The sequence below is a fragment of the Dendrobates tinctorius genome, unplaced genomic scaffold, assembly GCF_039654945.1.
Source record: "Dendrobates tinctorius isolate UK_male_01 unplaced genomic scaffold, ASM3965494v1 ptg000019l, whole genome shotgun sequence".
Classification (NCBI taxonomy): Eukaryota; Metazoa; Chordata; class Amphibia; order Anura; family Dendrobatidae; genus Dendrobates; species Dendrobates tinctorius.
Genome location: NW_027361687.1, coordinates 68,675,648 through 68,696,614, shown reverse-complemented (window position 1 = coordinate 68,696,614; position 20,967 = coordinate 68,675,648). Strand labels below are relative to the sequence as shown.

General features: G+C 46.0%; 1 protein-coding gene across 1 annotated transcript in view; it reads right to left on the bottom strand.

The window, feature by feature from the left end:
• Positions 1–20,967, bottom strand: part of COPA (COPI coat complex subunit alpha) — a 48,514-nt gene that overhangs the window by 5,177 nt on the left and 22,370 nt on the right. The window contains exons 13-28 of the mRNA XM_073567185.1: positions 15,301–15,376; positions 14,908–14,990; positions 14,688–14,827; positions 14,483–14,568; positions 14,249–14,387; positions 13,957–14,119; positions 13,550–13,696; positions 13,170–13,359; positions 12,993–13,088; positions 12,827–12,915; positions 12,574–12,697; positions 9,161–9,247; positions 8,971–9,080; positions 8,812–8,889; positions 8,653–8,721; positions 8,429–8,565 (exon numbers count right to left, since the gene is read on the bottom strand). Coding sequence (XP_073423286.1) covers positions 8,429–8,565; positions 8,653–8,721; positions 8,812–8,889; positions 8,971–9,080; positions 9,161–9,247; positions 12,574–12,697; positions 12,827–12,915; positions 12,993–13,088; positions 13,170–13,359; positions 13,550–13,696; positions 13,957–14,119; positions 14,249–14,387; positions 14,483–14,568; positions 14,688–14,827; positions 14,908–14,990; positions 15,301–15,376 — 1,814 coding nt within the window. The remainder of the gene's footprint in view (positions 1–8,428; positions 8,566–8,652; positions 8,722–8,811; positions 8,890–8,970; positions 9,081–9,160; positions 9,248–12,573; positions 12,698–12,826; positions 12,916–12,992; positions 13,089–13,169; positions 13,360–13,549; positions 13,697–13,956; positions 14,120–14,248; positions 14,388–14,482; positions 14,569–14,687; positions 14,828–14,907; positions 14,991–15,300; positions 15,377–20,967) is intronic.

The following is a 20,967-nucleotide window of genomic DNA, read 5'->3' as shown; positions in this document are numbered from 1 at the left end:
AAATCCTTTTCTCCGAGCCAATCATTGGGGGACACAGACAGTGGGTGTTATGTTGCTTGCCACTAGGAGGACACTAAGTAAACACAGAAAAAAAGTTAACTCCTCCCCTGCAGTATACACCCTCTCGCTGGCTGTAAATTCCCCAGTTCGGTGAAAAAAGCAGTAGGAGCATTAAACGAATGACAATAATCATAACTGTCAAAACCTAAAAATGCTACAGTGAGCCAATAGGCCAAACAGGGTGGGTGCTGTGTCCCCCAATGATTGGCTCGGAGAAAAGGATTTTACGGTGAGTACACAAAAATCCCTATTTCTCCCACACCTCATTGGGGGACACCGACAGTGGGAAGTCCTAAAAAAACAGTCCCTGGGTGGGGAGCATAAAACTGCTAATACCCCATGTACCACTGGCTTAACACTGTGGTACTGCCGATTGCAAGGATGCGTCTGCCAAGAGCTGCATCCGCAGAGGCCTGAGCATGAATTTGGTAATGTTTTGTAAAGGTATGCAGGCTGGACCAAGTCGCAGTGTTGAAGACCTGTTCTCCCGACGCCTGGTGCCGATTGGCCCAAGAGGCGCCCACTGAGCAGATAGAATGCGCCTGAATCCCTGCTGGGACAGGTGTGTCCCGGACACGGTAGGATTCCTGAATAGTCAAGCAAATCCACCTGGCTAGCGTGGTTTTTGAAGCGGCTAGACCCTTCCCTATGCCCCTGTGGAAGTACGAACAGGGCATCTGACTTGTGGAAGGAAGCAGTCCGCGAGATGTACCGTCTCAGAGCCCTGACCACATCGAGGGTGTGGAAGGCCCTCTCAATGCAATGGACTGTAGCCGGACAGAAAGAAGGCCAATTTCTTCATTGAGATGAAAAGAAGACCCGACCTTTGGGCAGGAAAGATAGGGACGTCCTGAGATCTGCTTCGTCCTGATGAAAATTCAGGAACGGAGGACGGCAGGACAGGGCTGCCAATTCAGAATCTTGTGTAATTGACGTAATTGCCGCTGGAAAGACCACCTTCCAAGAGAGAATAACTAGTGGTACATCCTGCAGTGGTTCGAAAAGAGCCTCCGAGAACCAAGTTAAAGTCCCATGAATCCAATGGCCCTTAAAATATAGAGGCGCCACCTGGGAGACTCTCTGAATGTCTTCATCTGAAGTCCGGTGGCAATTTTGCATTGGAATAGCACTGACAAGGCAGAAATCTGGCCCTTGAGCGAGCTAAGCACGAGACCCGACGTTAATCCGGATTGTAAGAATTCCAATATGGAAAGAATAGAAAACACCAGTGGGGATCGACCATGGTCCTTGCACCACGAGAAGAAGGTTCTCCAGGTGTGGTGATAAGTGCGCATGGACACGGGCTTCCTAACATTAATCATGGAGATCACATCACGAGAAAAAAACAGTCTGTGCTAAAAAACAGGATTCAACGGCCACGCCATCAAAGACAGGGACCCGGCGTTCTGGTGGTAAATCGGGTCCTGTGAGTGTAGATCTATGCGATCTGGAAGTCGCCAGGAAACGCCGGCGACAAGTTGTACTAGTTCTGCATAGCATGGTCGGCGCGACCAATCTGGCATGACTAGGATCACTGGTAAGCAAGGGAAGAATGCACGGGAGCTGGAATCGGTGCCACAGCAGAACTAGGGTGTCCGCTCGGATGGCGCATGGATCATGCGATCGGGTAATGAATGGAGGAACCCTGTTGTTTAGTCTTTAGGCCATATGATCCACATCCAGAGTCCCCCAGCAATGGCAGATCTGCTGAAAAAAATTCCGGATGAAGAGACCACTCTCCTGAGGCAAATGGCCTTGGTGACTGAGAGAAAAAAACACTGCCCAATTGTCCACACCCGGGGTGCGGATTGCTGAGATAGGCGAATGGTTGGTCTCGGCCCAATGGAGGATGTGACTCACTTCGTGCATGTCCATCCTGCTCCGAGTACCCCCCTGACAACTGATATACGCCACAACCGTGGCGTTGATGGATTAGATCCTGATGATGTGACCTGCGATGAGATGGTGGAAACTCAGTAGAGCTAATTTGATCGCTCGAATGTCCAAGATGTTTTTGGGGAGACGTGACTCTGGAATTAACCAACGACCCTGTGCCGTGTGGTGATGAAGAAAAAACTACACACCAGCCTAGGAGACTGGCGTTGAAGGTCACCACCGACCATCGTACTGGGAGAAAGAACTTCCCTTAACTCAGGGACGATTTCAGTGTCCCCCGCTTGGGGGCTTGTCTGACCCGCAGGGATAGAAGGAACCGGCGGTCCAGGGAGAACGGGTTCTTGTCCCAAGTTAACAGCAATGGATGTTGTAAAGGGCGGAAATGGAACTGTGCAAATGGAACCGCTCCCATCGCTGCCACCATGTTTCCGAGAACTATCATGTTGAAAACGTATGGAGTGAGAAAGCGGTAGGGAAAGAGTCGTGCTGCCTGTTGTAAGCAGGGCTGTGGAGTCGATACTCATTTTGGTGGAGTCGGTATAAAATGGACCGACTCTGACTCCTAAAATATATAATAAATAGGGTACAGTAGTTCAATGCAGAATGTGCTGAATATTTTTTCATAGGAATTTGGGAAAGTTATGAAATGTCCTATAAATGGCTGTTCTATTCCTGATCTAAGGCTACATTCACACAAGAACAGGCTCTTGCTATTGTAATGGACAATGCTTCAAATATGATAAGTACAATTAAACTGATGAGAGTAATGAACAACAGCTAGAAGAAAATTTAGGATTCAGTATGTTTGAGATGGAAGGCCACAGTGCTGTTCATGTAACTGAGGAACAAACAGATATTACAACAGAAGAACAGCAAAATTATACTGTAGATATAGATGATCTTGTTGAAGGTGCTTCAAAACACTTTCATATTCATCACATGCGCTGTGTTGTGGACACGCTGCAGCTGGCAGTAAGAGATAGTCTGCAAGAGGGACATGCAGGAAATCTGATTGGAAAAGTGAGGAAATTGGTTATTGCCTCCAGAACCCCTAAAATTGATTCCATCTTGAAGAGACGTGCTGGGAAACGGGCAATTGTCGATCAAGCCACTCGGTGGTGCAGCACTTATTTAATGATTGAGCGATTGCTTGAACTAAAACTGTTTCTTATAGATATGACGAACCCTCAGGTAACCCTAAATGAAGGTCAATGGACACAGGTGGCTGAATTGAAGGAATTGCTTAATCACCCATTTACAGTGACTAAAAAATTACAAGCTGAGGATTTAACTCCTGGCATTTTCATAAGGGAGTGGAAGAACTTGCTATTTTGCCTGTCCCAAAGAGGAGGATTAATCGCAGATGGCATTTCTGCTTTAATGAAACGGAGAGAGACACAGCTATTGGAAAATAAAATTTTTCTGGCAGCTGTTTATGTGGACCCAAGTCATCGTATACCGCTTGATGATCAATAGCTTACTAAAGGAAAAGAAGCTCTGACTGACGTAGCAGTTAGGATGTGTGGCCTACAGGAGGACTGCCAGGCGCAAGAGGACTTGGGTCCTGACAGTGCTACTGCTGCCATATCTTTATCCTCATCAGATGAGGCGTTTGACTTTGACAAGTATTTGGATGACATGGAGCAGGTAAAGCGTTACGGCAAGGAAAAAGATTTCACTCCGTCTCCTATAGCAAGCAGATTGACCATATTTCAGCAAAATGTTTCACTTGCTGTCAAATACAAAAATTCAACTGTTCATCAAAACTGACTGTGCATGAGGCAATTAATTTATACCCGGATATTGTTAAGAGATGTTGCCCATGTGGTTACGGCTAGTGTAGAGAGGTTGTTCTCTGGCCTTAAAATTATTAGGTCAGATTTGAGGTCATCTATGAAGGAGGATCTGATGGAGGAAATTCTATTTCTTAGAACAAATTCATAGACTGCACAAATGTTATTTAGTATGTTTTTGTTGAAAACTTTTTTGCCACTTACATAGTTTAATACACAGTGTGATTATATATATATATATATATATATATATATATACATATATACACACATATACATATATATATATATATATATATATATATATATATATACACACACACATACACACATTATATATATATATATATATATACACACACACACACACACACACACACACACACACACACACACACACATATATATATATATATATACACACACACACACACATACAATATATATATGTAAATCGATATTACTTAGTGTATTACATATTTACAATTACAGTTTGTGTTCTAAAGTTGAATTCCAATAAATATATATTATGTTCTAAATATCTTGATTATTGTATCATAAAAATGATTAAATGTCTGATGTTCACATTGTACTACAATAAATTTTTCACATAAATGTATGCAATATACGTGGGATTCAGAGTCGTGGAGTCGGTGTAAGGGAAATTGAGGAGTCGGAGTCGCAGGTTTGGCTTACCGACTCCACAGCCCTGGTTGTAAGGCTCGGGCCCTTTCTGGAGTGAGAATGAGCAACTCGCGGGAAGAGTCCAAGATCAATTCCAAAAAGGAATGGGGAAGACTTTTCAAAGTTTATCTTCCGACCCAGGTGAGAAAGTGTATTTACTGTGATATCCACGGATTTCTCGCAGGCTGGAAGGGATGGACCCTTGATCAGCAGGTCGTCCAGATACGGCAGTACCACCACTCTCTGAGCGTGGAGAATGGCCATGACAGCCGCCATGGCCTTGGTATAGACCCTGGGGGCGGTGGCGAGACCGAAGGGCAAGGCAACGAACTAGAAGTGTTCTTCTCGAATTGCAAAACGCAGGAACTGCTGGATGATAGGGACTCTCCCTTTTGCATGGAGGCGACACCGATCGGAGGAATTCCATTCGGAATCGCCGTACTTTGACAAACTGATTTAGCAGCTTGAAGTCCAGTATGGATTGCATCGTTCCTTCCTTCATTGGAACCACAAAGAAAGGTTTGAATAAAAAAAAAAACAAAAAAAAAAAAAAACAAACGCTGAACCATTCGTCTTGAAGGACCGGAAGGATGACTCCGTCCCTTTGCGGCGCATGAACGGCCCCGAAGGAAGGCTGTGACTGAATGACAGCAGACAGCCGCCTACTTTGTCGGTGTCTGCCGGATACCACAACAAGTCATTGAGTAGAGGATCTATGGGATCTGTTTCCCTAGATCCAGATGCTGTCGGCCTGGGTTTCCAAGAGCGGTTAGGTCTGTGAGAGACCTGGGAACCTCTGTCTTCACGCGGCGACCTCCCTGATACGGAAGAGAAGGATGTGGAGGACCAGCTGGAGCTGTTGCGAAAAAGGTTGAAAAACGAGTCGGCTGTTAATTCCGAAAACGGCCGGGCAGCCCCTTGTTGGGGAAGAAACCTACTCTTCCCCCCAGAAGTGTCAGAAATGAGCTGGTCTAGTTTCTTGTCCAAACAGGCGATCAGTTTGATACGGCAGATAAGTCTCTGGAGGTGGAATCTGCCATAGGGCTCTTCTGATGGAGACTGCATTAGCGGTTGCCTTAGCAGCGCAATTAGCGGCATCTAAAGAGGCGTCTACTGCAAAGTCCCCTGCGTGAATTATCTTGGCGACACTGGTTGTCTCCGGAGGATTGCTACCTTAAGACCTCTGCCCAAGTGGCCATTGCCTTAGCCACTCAAGTCGCCGCGAAAGATGGGAAAAAAGCCGCTCCTGAAGCTCAAAAAACTGAACTGGCGAGGTAGCCAATTTGACAATCGGAGGGGTTTCTGACTGAAGAGCCCTCAGAAACGGATCAAAGCGTTTTAGGAGCAAGACACAATAAGGGAGGATCCACCGAAGGGGACTGTAACCAATCCTTCATTAGATCTGGAGTAAAGGGGTATTTAGCCTCGATAGGCTTTTGTCCTGTGAACCGCTTATGTTGTCAGTTCCTACGTTTCTAGACAATGTCCTTCAACTCCGGATGGCTGGCAAATACCCTGCGTACACGTTTATTCTTCTTAAAGGAGATAACGTGATCCGGAGCGGGAATATTTTCCTCGTCCAACGTCAGAAACTTGTTGACTGACTGTCAGAGAATCAAGCGATTCATGGACATTTGGGGAATTCTGAGGGACTGACATGTCAGACTCAAATTTAGAGACATGTTCTCTGCGAACATTAGGAGAGGGAGAGCGAGAGACAGAACTCACCGATGCTGAATCGCGAGCGTGACTAGGGGACGCGTCATGGGTCCGCTTTCTAGAGACCTGAGAATCCCTTGAACGAGCACGGCCCCTGCTGGCGGACGGTTCCCGGCCGTCGCAAAGGTCCTCCTCGGGCGGTAAAGACGCGTTCTGACTTAAAGAGGATTCCCGGAGGAATCTATAGCCTTGGTCAGTGACTGCACAGACCGTGACAAGGACGCAGCCCACTCAGGGGGACTAAACGCAGGGAGCACCTTGCAGCGGATGGCGTCTTAGCACAAGCCGGGTCGTAATCCGTGCATAGCAGATTAGTCTGAGTACTAGGCAAGGTAGTCTTGCAATAGGTACCAGCGATAAAGAACGCAGTGCGCTTCTTATTAGCCCCCTTTTTTGCTTACCTAGACTGAGACATAGTGCCTGTGAAAGGGCTACAAGCAGAGCCTGGGCTGCAGCTGCAGGGAATGTGCAGCGAAGGGGTTAAGCTTTTCTCTGAGAGCAGATGCAGTTTACCCGCAGGTCCTGACGCTGTGTCCCTGGGAGGAATATCGGTGGCCCTGTAGCGTCACCAGGTGTTGGCCATCCGTGCGCGCACCCCCGCAGCTGTCACAGAGCCCAAGGAGCAGAGAAGGGGTTAAGGACATGGCCCCCGAGACTAGCAGGTCGCCTCTCGTACAGAGCAACAGGCGCCATAGACGTGGGCAGCGGTGCTAACAGTGGGCGGCGCTATGTAAATTGCGGCCTAGTGGGCCGAAAAGCCGGGGGACTAAATTTTTGGGCCTACCCGTGTCGAGCGCCGGGTGAAGGGGGGAGCCGCGACGGAGCGCCGGTATGCCGCTGAGACTCGGTCAGCGCTTCTCCCAGGGCCAGGACCTGACCCCATACCTCCAATCCGGTGCTCGCTCCGTCTGCGCTGTCTAGGAGCCTGCATGTTTCATCCCATCTCCGATCCTGAGGTAAAAAAGCTCCCGGGCGATGTAGCAGTGCCGGAGAGGTTGTTACAGGGGTATTGCTCAATCGGTCCACCCTATGGACAGGGGGACGGTGAGCTATGGGGCTGATTCAGGGCATCCGAAAGCGCTGGTCAAATCTTATCCGTGCGTTCGCCCTCGTATCCGTGAGGGGTACCGGGACCGTAAAGGAACCATCGTCAGAGGATTCAGCCCCAGTCGTCGCAGCAAAGTGTACGGGGAGGTATACTCCGCGTGCTTGCCTGTTGTTGGTTCGGGGGAGAGCGGGCAATAGAAAGGAACCGTCGCCCCTTCACTCCGTTAATTAAAAAAACATAATTCTGGCATTTTTATTTTTTTTTCTTGCTACGCCTTTTAGTGATCAGGTCAATCCTTTTTTTTATTGATCGATCGGGTGATTCTTAACACGGCAATTCCAAATATTTTTGTATCTTTAATTTTTTTTTTTTTTGAATGGGGGGTAATTTGAACTTTTATGTTTTCTCCCACGCCTCATTGGGGGGCACAGACAGTGGGTGTTATGCTGCTTGCCACTAGGACGACACTAAGTAAACAAGGAAAAAATATAACTCCTCCCCTGCAGTATACACCCTCTCTCGCTGGCTGGGAATTCCCCAGTTCTTGCTTAGTGCCTGTGGGAGGCACTTGGGTCTAGCATCAGACCCCACCGTTTTTATTTTATTTTTGAATTTTCTGTAAATTTTTATTTTTTGGTCGCCATGACATTGCATTAAAATGTAATAACGGGTGATCAAAAGATTGTATTTGCATATAAATGGTACCCTTAAAAACGTCAGCTCGGGACGCAAAAAATAAGCCCTCACCCAACCCAAGATCTCGAAAAATGGCGCAATTTTTTTTGTTTTTTTTTAGCAAATTTTGGAACTTTTTTTCACCACTTAGATAGAAAAAAGAACCTATATATGTTTGTGGTCTTTGAACTCGTAATGACCTGGAGAATCATAATGGCAGGTCACTTTTAGCATTTATTGAACCTAGCAAAAAAGCCATACAAAAAACAAGTGTGGGATTGCACTTTTTTTCAATTTCACCGCACTTGGAATTTTTTCCATTTTATGTTACACAACATGGTAAAACCAATGGTATCGTTCAAAAGTACAACTCGTCCCACAAAAAAATAGCCCTCACATAGCCATTTTAACAGAAAGATAAAAAAGTTATAGCTCTGGGAAGAAGGGGAGCGAAAAACGAAAACTAAAAAAAGTTCTGGTCATTAAGGGGTTAACTGTACAGCTTTTCAAGAAACTGAATTCTGTTCATTCTTGATCAGGAATGTGTCCTTACCAGTTCCTTTGGGGATAACCGTACATCGCTGGGAGCCCCGGCAGTGCCTGATAAGTGCTACGACCTCTGGAGAAGGTGTGCAGGAAATGCTGTTTATAGGCGCCAAAGTTCACCACCCCCACTTGGTCATAGAGAATCTGAGGAGAGCAAAAGATGGTCAAAGTGGGTCTGTATGAGCACACAGCTGGCACTGAACCCATGTCGGAGGCTTATGGTTAACTTACTCGCATTGCGGTCTCAAACGATCCGGCCAAGACGTGATCCACTGGAAGCTGAGAGTTGTTGCACCAAGACTGCAGGACAAATAAATGACCAGAACATAATGAACATCTACATCCTATCCTGCTTCACAACACGTCCGTGTAGAGGGAATGACATCTTACCTGTGCTGGACTACTGCCCTTGGTTGGTGGCACGAAGAAGCCGTCTTCTCCCGAGCCTGAGCCACCAGCGGGAACATCCTGAGAGCAAAGGGCCAAATTTAAAAGGAAAAGGCAGAAGATAAATCTTCGTTGCCACCTGACTATCTCAGGTGTACTCACCAGCTCAGGAGGAAGGTCCAGGTCCTCTTCCACATCCCAGCCACCTCCTTCTTCCTGTCCTTTACTGGGGGTCTCATCTCCGAATGTTTCTCCCGCATCCATGAAGCCATCTGAAATGAACGCCATGGCTATTGGGTTTATATGCTTAGAAGAGAAGGGGACTGAGGGTAATCGAGGCTGACGCCTTCACCTTCATCTAACGCCAGCTCAGCATCTTCTCCCCAGCCTTCTCCTCCCACCGTGTCCACGTCCATGTCGGCGGCCATTGCTCCCTTAGCTGGAAGGAGAAAAAGTGAAACCTCTCATAAATTAATGGCATTTTTGGGAAAAAAACCAAAGTATTCCCAGTTATAATGGTTAACGTCACCCTGTCCTGACATTAGTAATACATAGATTTCCAATGAGCCTGTTTGGACACAGCAGCTCTGCCATGTCCAGCGGTGGCGCCGAAGCTTCGATCCAGTACGTAAGAATGCACTGAATGTCAGATCGCCAGCAAAGGGAGGACAGAGGCTGTGATACGCTGTAGGGGGCAGACAGATGGAGCAGGAGACTTAATCCTGCAACCAAGTGGCATAATCTTAAAGAGACTTGCAGTATCCGGCCAGCGCCACTTTAGAAACGACATAACTGCTGTGCTTCGGCAACATCCGAGAAATACCGGCCGGAGGGGGTATCAGGTGTTGCAAGGATGGGACATCATAACCAAAAATTAATAAAAAAAATAAAATAATGCCCACCCCTTTAACCTATTCACCCTCCAGCCTGTTTGCACTTTCAGGATGAGGCCAAATTTTACAGTTCTGACCAGTGTCATTTTAGGAGATAACTCTGCAATGTTTCTAAATAACCCACTGATTCTGAGACTGTTTTCTCGTGACATTGTATTTCATGATAGTGGTGATGTTACAGAAATCTTAATCTTATGTTAATCTTTGCTAGCTTAATATTATAGAATCTTATATTGATCTTTAATAGCTTAACCCCTTTACTCCCAAGGTTGGTTTGCACGTTAATGACGGGACAATTCTTACAATTCTGACCACTGTCCCTTTATGGGGTAATAACTCTGGAACGCTCCCATGGATCCCGATGATTCTGACATTGTTTTCTCGTGACATATTGTACTTCGTGTTAGTGGTAAAAATTCATTATAACTTGCGTTTATTTGTGAAGAAAATGGAAATTTTGGCGAAAATTTCTCAATTTTTCAACTTTGACTTTTTATGCCCTTAAATCATAGAGATATGTCACATAAAATACTTAATAAATTACATTTCCCACATGTTTACTTTACATCAGCACAATTTTGGAACCAAAATTTTTTTTTGTTAGGAAGTTATAAGGGTTAAAATTTGACCAGCGATCTCATTTTTACAACACCATTTTATTTTTTAGGGACCACATCACATTTGCAGTCACTTTGAGGGGTCTATAAGATAGAAAATACCCAAAAGTGACACCATTATAAAAACTGCACCCCTGACGGTACTCACAACCACATTCAAGAAGTTTATTAACCCTTCAGGTGCTTCACAGGAATTTTTTGAATGTTTTTTTTTTTTAAAAAATGAACATTTAACTTTTTCACAAAAAAATTAGTTCAGATCCATTTTTTTTTATTTTACCAAGGGTAACAGGAGAAATTGGACCTCAAAGGTTATTGTGTAATTTGTCCTGAGTACGCTAATACCTTATATGTTGGGGGAACCACTGTTTTGGCGCATGGCAGAGCGCGAAAGGGAAGGAGCACCGTTTGACTTTTTCAACGCAAAATTGGCTGGAATTGAGATTGGACGCCATGTCACGTTTGGAGAGCCCCCACAAGTGACTCCATTTTCGAAACTCGACCCCCCAAGGAACTTATCTAGATAAGTGGTGAAAACTTTGAACCCCCAAGGGCTTCACAGAAGTTTATAACGTACAGCTGTACAATTAAAAAATAATTTTTTCCACAAAAATAATCTTTTCACCCCCAATTTTTATTTTCCCCAAGGGAAACAGGACCCCAAAAGTTATTGTGCAATTTGTTCTGAGTACGTCGATATCCCATTTGTGGGGGTAAACCACTGTTTGGGCGCATGGCAGAGCTTGGAAGGGAAGGAGCACCGTTTGACTCTTTCAACGCAGAATTGCCTTGACGCCATATCGCATTTGGAGTGCCCCTGATGTGGCTAAACAGGGGAAACCCCCACAAATGACACCATTTTGGAAACTAGACCCCCCAAGGAACTTATCTAGATATGTGGGGAGAACTTTGAACAATGAACTTTGGGCAATGGATATCTTTTGACACGGTGCGCCATTTATTTCCTTTCACTTTTTATCATGAGAGTCATTGTTATTACTTTTGTAATACAGCTTGTTTATATGTTTCTACAGTTTTGGACTTTGAACTCTACGTTTCTTGTAGGTATAAAGAATTGACATGCTGGAGAAAATAAAATGCTGCAAATACGGACAGAAATTTACTGATCATGTGCACAACACTTTAGGATTGTCATTGCATTACCTTGCTTTAGTATTCCATTGCGTTTTTGGAGCATTTCCGCACGTGCTGAAACGCATAAAAAAATGCATCGTGTGCACATAGCTTAAATCTGTGGGTGCACCCTGAGGTACTCTCACACAGCTTGTACAGTGTAATTCCGTACCTGGTCCTCGTATTAGGCAGGTAGTGTCCAAATTTTAGAAGAAAAAAAAAATGAAAAGAAAAATCAGTGGAAATAAAGTTTGTATAAAAAAATTGTAGTGAGTTCACAAAATTTATGGCCTTGGTGCCGTTTTTTATGCAAAAGAAAATCGGACGTCAATAACAGTGTGACATCCATTGCTTTAACTAAAAAATGTAAAAAAGTCACTTGGCCTAGTCTGATCAGCAGCAATACAGACCAGAGAATTGCAGCCACAGAAGGAACATGAATGCTCGGCGCAGGACGCTGCACACACGACAAAAGTGCAAATAAAATCAAATTGAGAGTGGTGGGGGAGCTGGAACAGGGATTTGGGAACTGCTGCAATCACAAGTAGGTCACATCACGATCGCAGGAGGATCGCACTGGTCACCAATGATTACTCTGTCTCTTGGGTAGCCAGAAGATCTACACAACTGCTCTGCACGCCAGATCTGATGAAAAGATAGCGTGCAGAGCGGTGATCGCTATTTTAGATGGATCCCTTTGGCACTGTTTGGCTCAACAATAGTTTGACTATTCAGCACCAAAAGGGTTAATCAGCGGAGACGATAGCCTCATCCATTGTGACTGCTGTGATTGATGCCATCAAGAGACAGTGTGGCAAATTGGTTTTTTTTTTTCAAAAATTTACGATTGACTGATTGTGACCATTCAGATGCGGAGGGCGGTACAGCCACCCCCGGTGGCATGCAGGTTTGGCATGCTGTCAGACAACAGATATGTTAAATCGGTCACACCGCAATGCAGAATGGTGACCAGAGATAGCAGGGCCGGATATATACACTTCGCACGCACAGTGCATATACGTAGTGAATGGGTTAAATGGTCAATCATGCTGTATTGAAATTTTGGGCAGGAAGGAGAGAGTTCCTTCAGATTAACATCTCACATCTACAAGACTACTTACCCTTATTGGATATGGATCCTTCAAAAAAGCCTTTGGACATGGTGAGCAGAGGCCAGTTAGTGTCCAGTGGCATCACCGGAGGAGGGGGCAGAAGCAGCTTGGCATCGGGATCCACCTCAGGAATCTGAAAGCAAACATTAGTCAAAATAATTCTGCCTAATTAAAAAATGTTATTAAAAATATAATAAGTGTCAGGTGTGTGCCCCATAAATGCCCAGTTATTGAGGGTCCCGCCTGCAGGTCACCATCTTACAGTTTCTTTCTCAGGGTCGAATGTTTCTCGTAGGTTTTCTTCCTCCTCGGTGATTCCATGGGTGGCGGCAGTAAGGTAGGCCAGAGATTCTGTGCAAATGATGAGACTAGTAGTGAATAAATGGTGGAGGGTTAGGGAATCGCCTGCCCAATGGCAGGGCACTTACTCTGTCCACAGTTCTTGAGAATCTTCACTCTCTCCTCCACGTCCCCCAGGTATAAAGCATTCTGGTACTGGCCACTGAAATCTTTACGGATCTCAGCTAAAAGTGGAAGGAGATGGGGTATTAGCTGCCGCATTAACGCTACCGGACTGGGCGTGTGCCGGGGTGTGTCTAACTAACCAATCTTCATCATCTTGCGCAGTTTCTCCAGGTTCCCGGTGATCAGGTAGAGGAAGGAGAGCTTGTCGAAATTCTTGGTGCGCTGGTAGCACATCTCTACAATCTGATGGTTGCCCTGCAGCAAAGCCACTTCACCCAGTTTCTCCCAGCAGTGCTTATCATCTAAGGCCTTGGCAGCTTCAAGGGCGATCTGGTGAGAAAAAGAAAAAAATAAGGGGTCATGTGACGTCAAAAGTTTCAGTAGAGCCCCGCCAGGACCTTCTTTATCAAATGGCATCTCTATACGCAAACTGCTCTCAAGCGGTAGCCCAATGGCTGAGGCAATGGCAGGACCAAGTTATGAGGGGAGGAGGAAGGAAAGCCCATGGGTAGTCCATTACCTCAATATTACCGCACTCCAAAGCCAAACTGAACCTGGTCTTCTCATCTTTCACAAAGTGCAGAGCCACCTCCGGGTAGCCTTTCTTCTGCAAGTAGGCAATGATAGACTGGCCGACCAGCTTGGCATTCCTCACCATATGTAGGACCTACGAGGAGAGGGTTAATTAGACATCGTGTATAACCCCCAGAGGTCAATTTTACACAAAACTGCAAAAGATCTGGGAGACTAATCCTAAAAAAATATGGCAAGGAGGCCAAAGAGGGAGACCTATCCCCAGACTGAAGGCCATAGAGGGGGGCCAATCTCCAGACCGAAGGCCAAAGAGGGTGGCCTGTCCCCAGACCTAAGAGGGCGGCCACTCCCTGACCAGAAGAAAAGATGGGAACCATGCCAGCTTGAATCTACCTCATCATATTTCCTGTTAATCAGGGCCAACTTGAACTTAAATTCTGTTGGGTCGATGGTGAGAACCCGCGGGCGGCACTCCCGGTCCAGACAGTAAACGCTGTTACCCTTCACTCGTGTTATATAAATGGGCAGATCGAGGGTTCGGATGATGCCATAGTCTCTGAAGTGACAAAAACAGTGGGCAAAGTGAGTGATGAGACCGACCCCCCATACACGCATGTAATGCTCATGTGGACGAAGGGTAAGGTACTTGAACATAACATATTATTGTTCCCCTCCCCGTACATACCCTGTGGTGAGGGCGTATTTGATGTGGTTGCTGGTAGTGTAGATGAACACTCCGCTCTCGTCCCATGCTCCGCTCTTCACCCGAATGTTCTCGTGGATGTTACACAGAGAATCCAGTTTCCTGTTGCAGATCATTATGGCTGTGGATAGACGGGCATTGAGTGGGGAAAAAACAGCCAGGAGTGTACCCTGATGCCCAGGCAGTACTATATGCGAGAAACTGTAGGGAACTCACCATGTTTGGCCAGGAGAGCCACGTGAGACATGTCCGACGACCAAATCACATATTTCACTTTGGAGATCTTCACAGATGCTAGAGTTCTGTGTGTAGAGAGAAAGTTTATCATGCACAGACCCAGCAGTGGACTCTGGCTAAATCACCAATTAGCCGAGGGTCTCGGTTGGCCAGTCCCATGATGGGTCTGCCCTCGAGTTGTTACCTTTTCTGCTGCACATCAAACAAGGTGATAGAGTCGGCGTCTCGGAGGAGCAGGTTCCCAGTTCCAGAGTAAAAAATCTCATCGCAGTTTGGCACCTGAACCTTCTTGGTGATTTCGTTCTTTAGGTTCTTGATGAGGATCTGCATGGGAGAAGGAGGAGCGACGGTCAGCGAGGCGGCTGAGGCCAGAGAAATGGTGCAGGTAAAGCCACGCCACTCACTGAATGCATGCGATCCAGGACTGCAAACCGATTGCGAGCCACCCACACTGCGGTCAGTCCGGAGGAGCGCTTTCCTTCTGGGGCTGTGGAGAGAGGTGGAGATAGGGAATTACGTACCGCACGGCAAGCCTAAAATATGAGTGGCAGGGACTGAAGGTGCATGAGAAGAGGAGTTACAGTCTTCACTATACTCCAGAGCTGCATTCTGTGAAGTGTAGTAACACACTTGGCACAAATCTGTATTGCTTCTAACTATAATAGATTTTCTAAGCGGCTAAGGAACAGCTTGCTGACTGTTTCCACCAACATCCAGCTCAGAAATGCATTTACCTTCCAAAGACACCTCGATTTACTCCTTTAAAGTTATAAGAACATGATTTTCTTGTCTCTTACCATCAGGATTCTGGGAGTCGGAGTCTCTGGGGATTGTATACAGGTCGTACGTGCTGTTCTCCAGGTTACTGGCCCTCTGTCCAAATAGAAAACAAAAAAAAATAATAATCACTTGTCTTTCGCCCCCAAAATAGCCAGAAAGACTCAGAGAGGACAACAGAGAATATTCTAAAATTACTATTGGCCCCATGTGCTGTTGTAACAAGGTGGCACGGAGTGGTAGTCATGACAGAGTCTCTTAAAGCAACAGTCCATAAGCACCCCGACCCCCTTGCACATGAAAAAGAAAGGTACGGTTCCCCAATACTACAGCACAGTCAGTTACCTTTTTTCCACATTCACTGCAGCCACTGGGAATGAGGATCCAGGAAAAAAACACGACAAGCACAGTTCTGCTTCAACAGGGAAAACTTTACTGTACATGAAATAATGCCTCCTGCTCTGTCTCTGCAACTATTTGAGGCCAGTCAGTATCCGTGGCTCCCTGCCGAACTGGAGAGCCACAACAGTCTTTCTGATGACGGTCCCACAGTACATCTACACTGTCTGGAAGATGGAAGCAAGGGTCTGCAGCAGCTTTTCCCTGGCGTCCGGGGAACCTTCTGGTCCTGGCTGTAGGAGCGTCCTGCCACAGGCAAGCCTGCCCGGGCACTGACTGGGGAACAGGGACTTCCTGTTCCTTTGAGGCTGCTGACCCAGCCTAATAAATAATAATCTTTATTTTTATATAGCGCTAACAAATTCCGCAGCGCTTTACAGTTTTGCACACATTAGCATCGCTGTCCCTGAAGGCTCACAATCTAAATTTCCTATCAGTATGTCTTTGGAATGTGGGAGGAAACCGGAGTGCCCGGAGGAAACCCACGCAAACACGGGGAGAACATACAAACTCCTTGCAGATGTTGTCCTTGGTGGGATTCGAACCCAGGACTCCAGCGCTGCAAGGCTACAGCGCTAACCACTGAGCCACCGTGCCGCCCAACAAGAGCCTACAAGATTAACTCCTGCTATCCCCAATGTAAACACACTCATTACAACACAATACAGCTCTGGCAAAAATTGATAGATCAATGCAGTTTTTAAAAAAATCAGCTTCTCTACATGTCTGACAGCCATTCCATTCCAATGTCAGTTGAATTCCAACCAGCGTACACCTCATTCTACTTAATTAAGGAAAGTATTAAAAAACCCTGCTGTGGAGTTCACAATCCTCTTGCAATAGGACAAGCCGGATGGCAAAACAAGTGCTAGTAATATCCCAAAAGTAATAGGAATGAAAAAATAACTTTTAACCATGCCAAAGGAGTTTAAAAGTCTTGAGTGAGGAAAAGAAGGGCTCAATTCTGGCTTTACTAGCAGAGGGATACAGTGAGCGTCATGTTGCCTCCATCCTTAAAATTAATAAGATGGCAGTCCATCATTACAACAAGGTCAAGCAGCAGACATTGGGGACAACAAAGCTACAGACCGGCAGAGGGCGAAAACGACTCTCCACTGAAAGGGATGACCGTCATCTTATTCGAATGTAGATTTCAAAAACTGACCGTCACATCCAAGCATAAGCATAGTGTGAACAGGTGCTTAACCTAGAGTCACCAACTCATATACATTCAAACAAAAAAGGAAGCACACTAACGTCATAACATGCAAACGTGAAATATGAAAAATGAATTGCATTACTGCATTAGAAGTATGAAAAATTGAGAAAGTTTAGCGCATAAAATGGCCAATTTTGTGTGTACCTGGAAGCCACGGTAAGGCATTTCTCGTTTTCCAAGAAATTTTGTGTACCTGGAAGCCACGGTAAGGCATTTCTCGTTTTCCTAGAAATGCCTTGCCGTGGCTTCCAGGTACACATAAAATTGGCCATTTTATGAGCTAAACTTTCTCAATTTTTCATATTTCTAATGCAGTAATGCAATTCATTTTTCATATTTGCATGTTATGGCGCTACAGTGTGCTTCCTTTTTTGATTGAATCTTATTCGAATGTGACCTACAAATGAAATGGCAAATGGCAGCTGGGGTGAAGTTCGTAACAGGCTCAACAGTTCGTAACAGGCAGGGCTCAAGTAATCTAAAGCTAGAAAAAAAGCCTTTCATCAATGAGAAGCAAAGGAGAGCCAGGCTGAAGTTGGCCAAAGACCAAAAGGATTGGACCATAGAGGACTGGAGTAAGGTAATCTTCTCTGATGAGTTTAATTTTCAGCTTTGCCCAACACCTGGTCATCTAATGGTAAGACGGAGACCTGGAGAGGCGTACAAGCCACAGTGTCCTGCACCCACTGTGAAATTTGTTGGAGGATCGGTGATGATCTGGGAATGCTTCAGCAAAGCTGGAATTGGGCAGGTTAATCTTTGCAAAGGACGTATGAATCAAGCCGCATTCAAGGTTATCCAGGAAAAACAGTTCATTCCTTCTGCTCAGGCAATGTTCCCCATCTCTGAGGACTGTTTTTTCCAGCAGGACAATGCACCATGCCACACAGCTAGGTCAATGTGTGGATGAAGGACCACCACATCATGGCCAGCCCAATCTCCAGACCTAAACCCCATTGAAACCCTCTGGAATGTAATCAGGAGGAAGATGGATAGTCAAAAGCCATCAAACAAAGAAGAACTGCTTATGTTTTTGCACCAGGAGTGGCATAAGGTCACCCAAAAGCAGTGAGAAAGTCTGGTGGAAAGCATGCTAAGGCGCATGGAAGCTGTGATTAAAAATCATGGTTATTCCACAAAATATTGATTTCTGAACTCTTCCTGAGGTAGAACATTAGTATGGTTGTTTCTAAATGATTATGAACTTGTTTTCTTAGCATTATTTGAGGTCTGCAAGCACTGCATTTTTTTTGTTATTTTGACCATTTCTCATTTTCTGAAAATAAATACAAAATTTATTGCTTGGAAATTCAAAGACATGTCAGTAGTTTATAGAATAAAAGAGCAATTTATATTTTACTCAAAAATATACCTATAAAGAGAAAAATCAGACAACCTGAAAATTTTGCAGTGGTATCTTAAATTTTGCAAGAGCTGTATATACAATACAAGGGCATAGAATAAAAGAGCAACACACAGTACACATAGCATTAATAAAACATTGAAATGTAGGCAAACTATCAGGGCACTGCACGGGGTACATATGCCCGGCATCTAGGAGAGAGGGAGCTCTAAGGGTCCCCGCTACCTCCCCTCTCCGGGGACATAATAGTACACTTCATGTAAGCAGGTGCTGGCTGTGTCCTACAGCCAGAAGAACCCTCTAATATTAGAGATAAGAGCTGGCTCAGATCAATGCTGTTTATCCGCTGAAATGCCTGATACATGTGATACCCTCCACCATCTTTACGCCATGACATAGAAAAGAGAGGGATTTTTGGTACTTACCGTAAAATCTCTATCTTGGAGCCTTCATTGGGGGGGACACAGGTTACCATGGGTGTATACTGCTGTCGCTAGGAGGCCGACACTATGCAAATAAGAAAAAGTTAGCTCCTCCCCGGCAGTATACACCTACCGACAGGCATGAATTACCTCAGTTGGTGCAAAAGCAGTAGTAGGAGCAACTATAAGAACTCAACCTATGTACCAACCAAACAACGGCACATTGGCCAACACGGTACAACATTAAGGAAGGATGCTGTGTCCCTCAATGCACATAATGAGCTGGCTTACACCACGTGCCCATACCAGGAACGAAGCGCCTATCTGTTCACATGTTCAGGTTTTAAAAACATTAGATAGGGACTGCTTCAATAGGGGTTACCTTGACGCGGTGGAGCAGCTTGGTATACATTTTTTTGCAAAAAAATGTATCGACTAAATACCCTGTATTTGTTACCATCTTTTTATCAGCACTTGCTGACTACTGGTATATGTTTTACTGCAGGATATTTCGGCACAATTGTCATTCTGTACTCTCTGTTTGTGTTCCCCAACCCAGGAGACTGGCATTGGTGGTGATGACTTGCCATCAAACAGGAAGGAAGGATCTCCCACTTAGGACAGAGTTGGAAAGCGTCCACCAGGTTAGGGATTGCCTCACCTTGGGAGGCAGAAGCACCGGTCTTGTCTAGGGAAATCATTGTCTTGTCCCAGGCAGACAGGAGGGGCAGCTGGAGAGGGTGTATCCCCTGCCGGAGGGACGAAAATTTCTCCTTTGGAAGGAGACTCGAGCTTGGATGGTGTCGAATTCCATGCCCAGGAAAACAAGAAGCTGAGTTGGGATCAGGGTCGACTTCTCTTTGTTGATTATCCAGCCGAGACGGCACAGCATGTCCAGAGTGATCTGGAGGCTGTGATCGCAGTCTCGACGAGATGGGCCCTTGACCAGGAGATCGTCGAGGTAAGGGATTATAAGAATCCCCTTTGAATGAAGGATGGCCATGATCGTCGCCATGATCTTCGTGAAGACCCTGGGGGCGGACGCCAGACAGAATGGAAGAGCCGTGAACTGGTAATGGTACTCCTGTATGGCAATCCGGAGGAACCTCTGATGCTGCACACAAATAGGAACGTGCAAATTAGCATCCTGAATGTCCACAGAGCAAAAAATATTCCCCTGGCTCCATGGAGGCGATCACAGAGCGCAAGGACTCCATTTCAAAGTGGCGAACCCGAAGGTGGCGATTCAACTGCTTGAGGTCCAAGATCGGGCAAAGGGAAGGGAACCGTCCTTTTTTGGGACTACAAACAGGTTTGAATAAAACCCAGAAAACCCTTCGTGCCAAGGAACGGGTTCGATTACTCCGGAGCTTAGGAGGGAATAGACAGTCTGGGAAAGCCCTGGGCCATGAGAGGGCTGTTTTGGTGGACGAAAGAGGAAGAAACATCCTTTTGGGGTTAAGAAAATTCTATCTTGTAGCCTGATGTGACAATCTCCCTGACCCAGGCGTTGTCGACTGCCGCCAACCAAGTCTCCTTGAAAAGAAGCCTGCCTCCCACCCTGGAAAGATTCCCAGGTGGGGGGTGACGCGTCATTTTGAGGAAAATCTGTAGCCGCGAGAACCGGAGGGCTTAGAGGGGAGGCTCCTAGACCTTCAGCGAGGGGTAGGTTTGAAGGAAGGTTTCCTTCTTTCCCCTTGTGCGAAAGAATGGTCCTGCTGGGAGGATCCACCTGAGGAAGAGAAAGGTCGAAAGAGCTGAAAAGGCTGGGGGCCCTTTCTGTTGAAGAGGCGTCTTGGCCTGGATTGGGGCAGAGAAGTACTTTTGCCTCCGGTGGCATCCGAAATGATCTGGTCTAGCTTGGCCCCAAAGAGCCTGGAGCTCTGGAACGGTAGGGCTAGTGAGAGATATTTTGGAAGTTGGATCTGCGTTCCATGCCTTCAACCAAAGGATGCGGCGAATAGCAATAATATTGCTGTTTGCTCTTGCTGAGCAAACAGCAGCATCCAGGGAGGCATTCAGCACGTATTTACCCACATGGGCAATTTGGTCTGCCAAATCTGCTAGCTCTTCTGTGGGAGCTGCAGCCACAATGCCTCGACGAAGTATCTTGGCCCAGGCAGATATTGCTTTCGCCACCCATGTGTAGGCAAAGTTTGGGCAGAAAGAAGCGCCTGACGCCTCAAAGGCTGATTTGGCTAGAGTCTCAATCTGTCTGTCCGTAGCATCCTTGAGAGACGTCGCATCGGGACAGGACTGTGTGGGATGCCAAGCGTGAAACCAG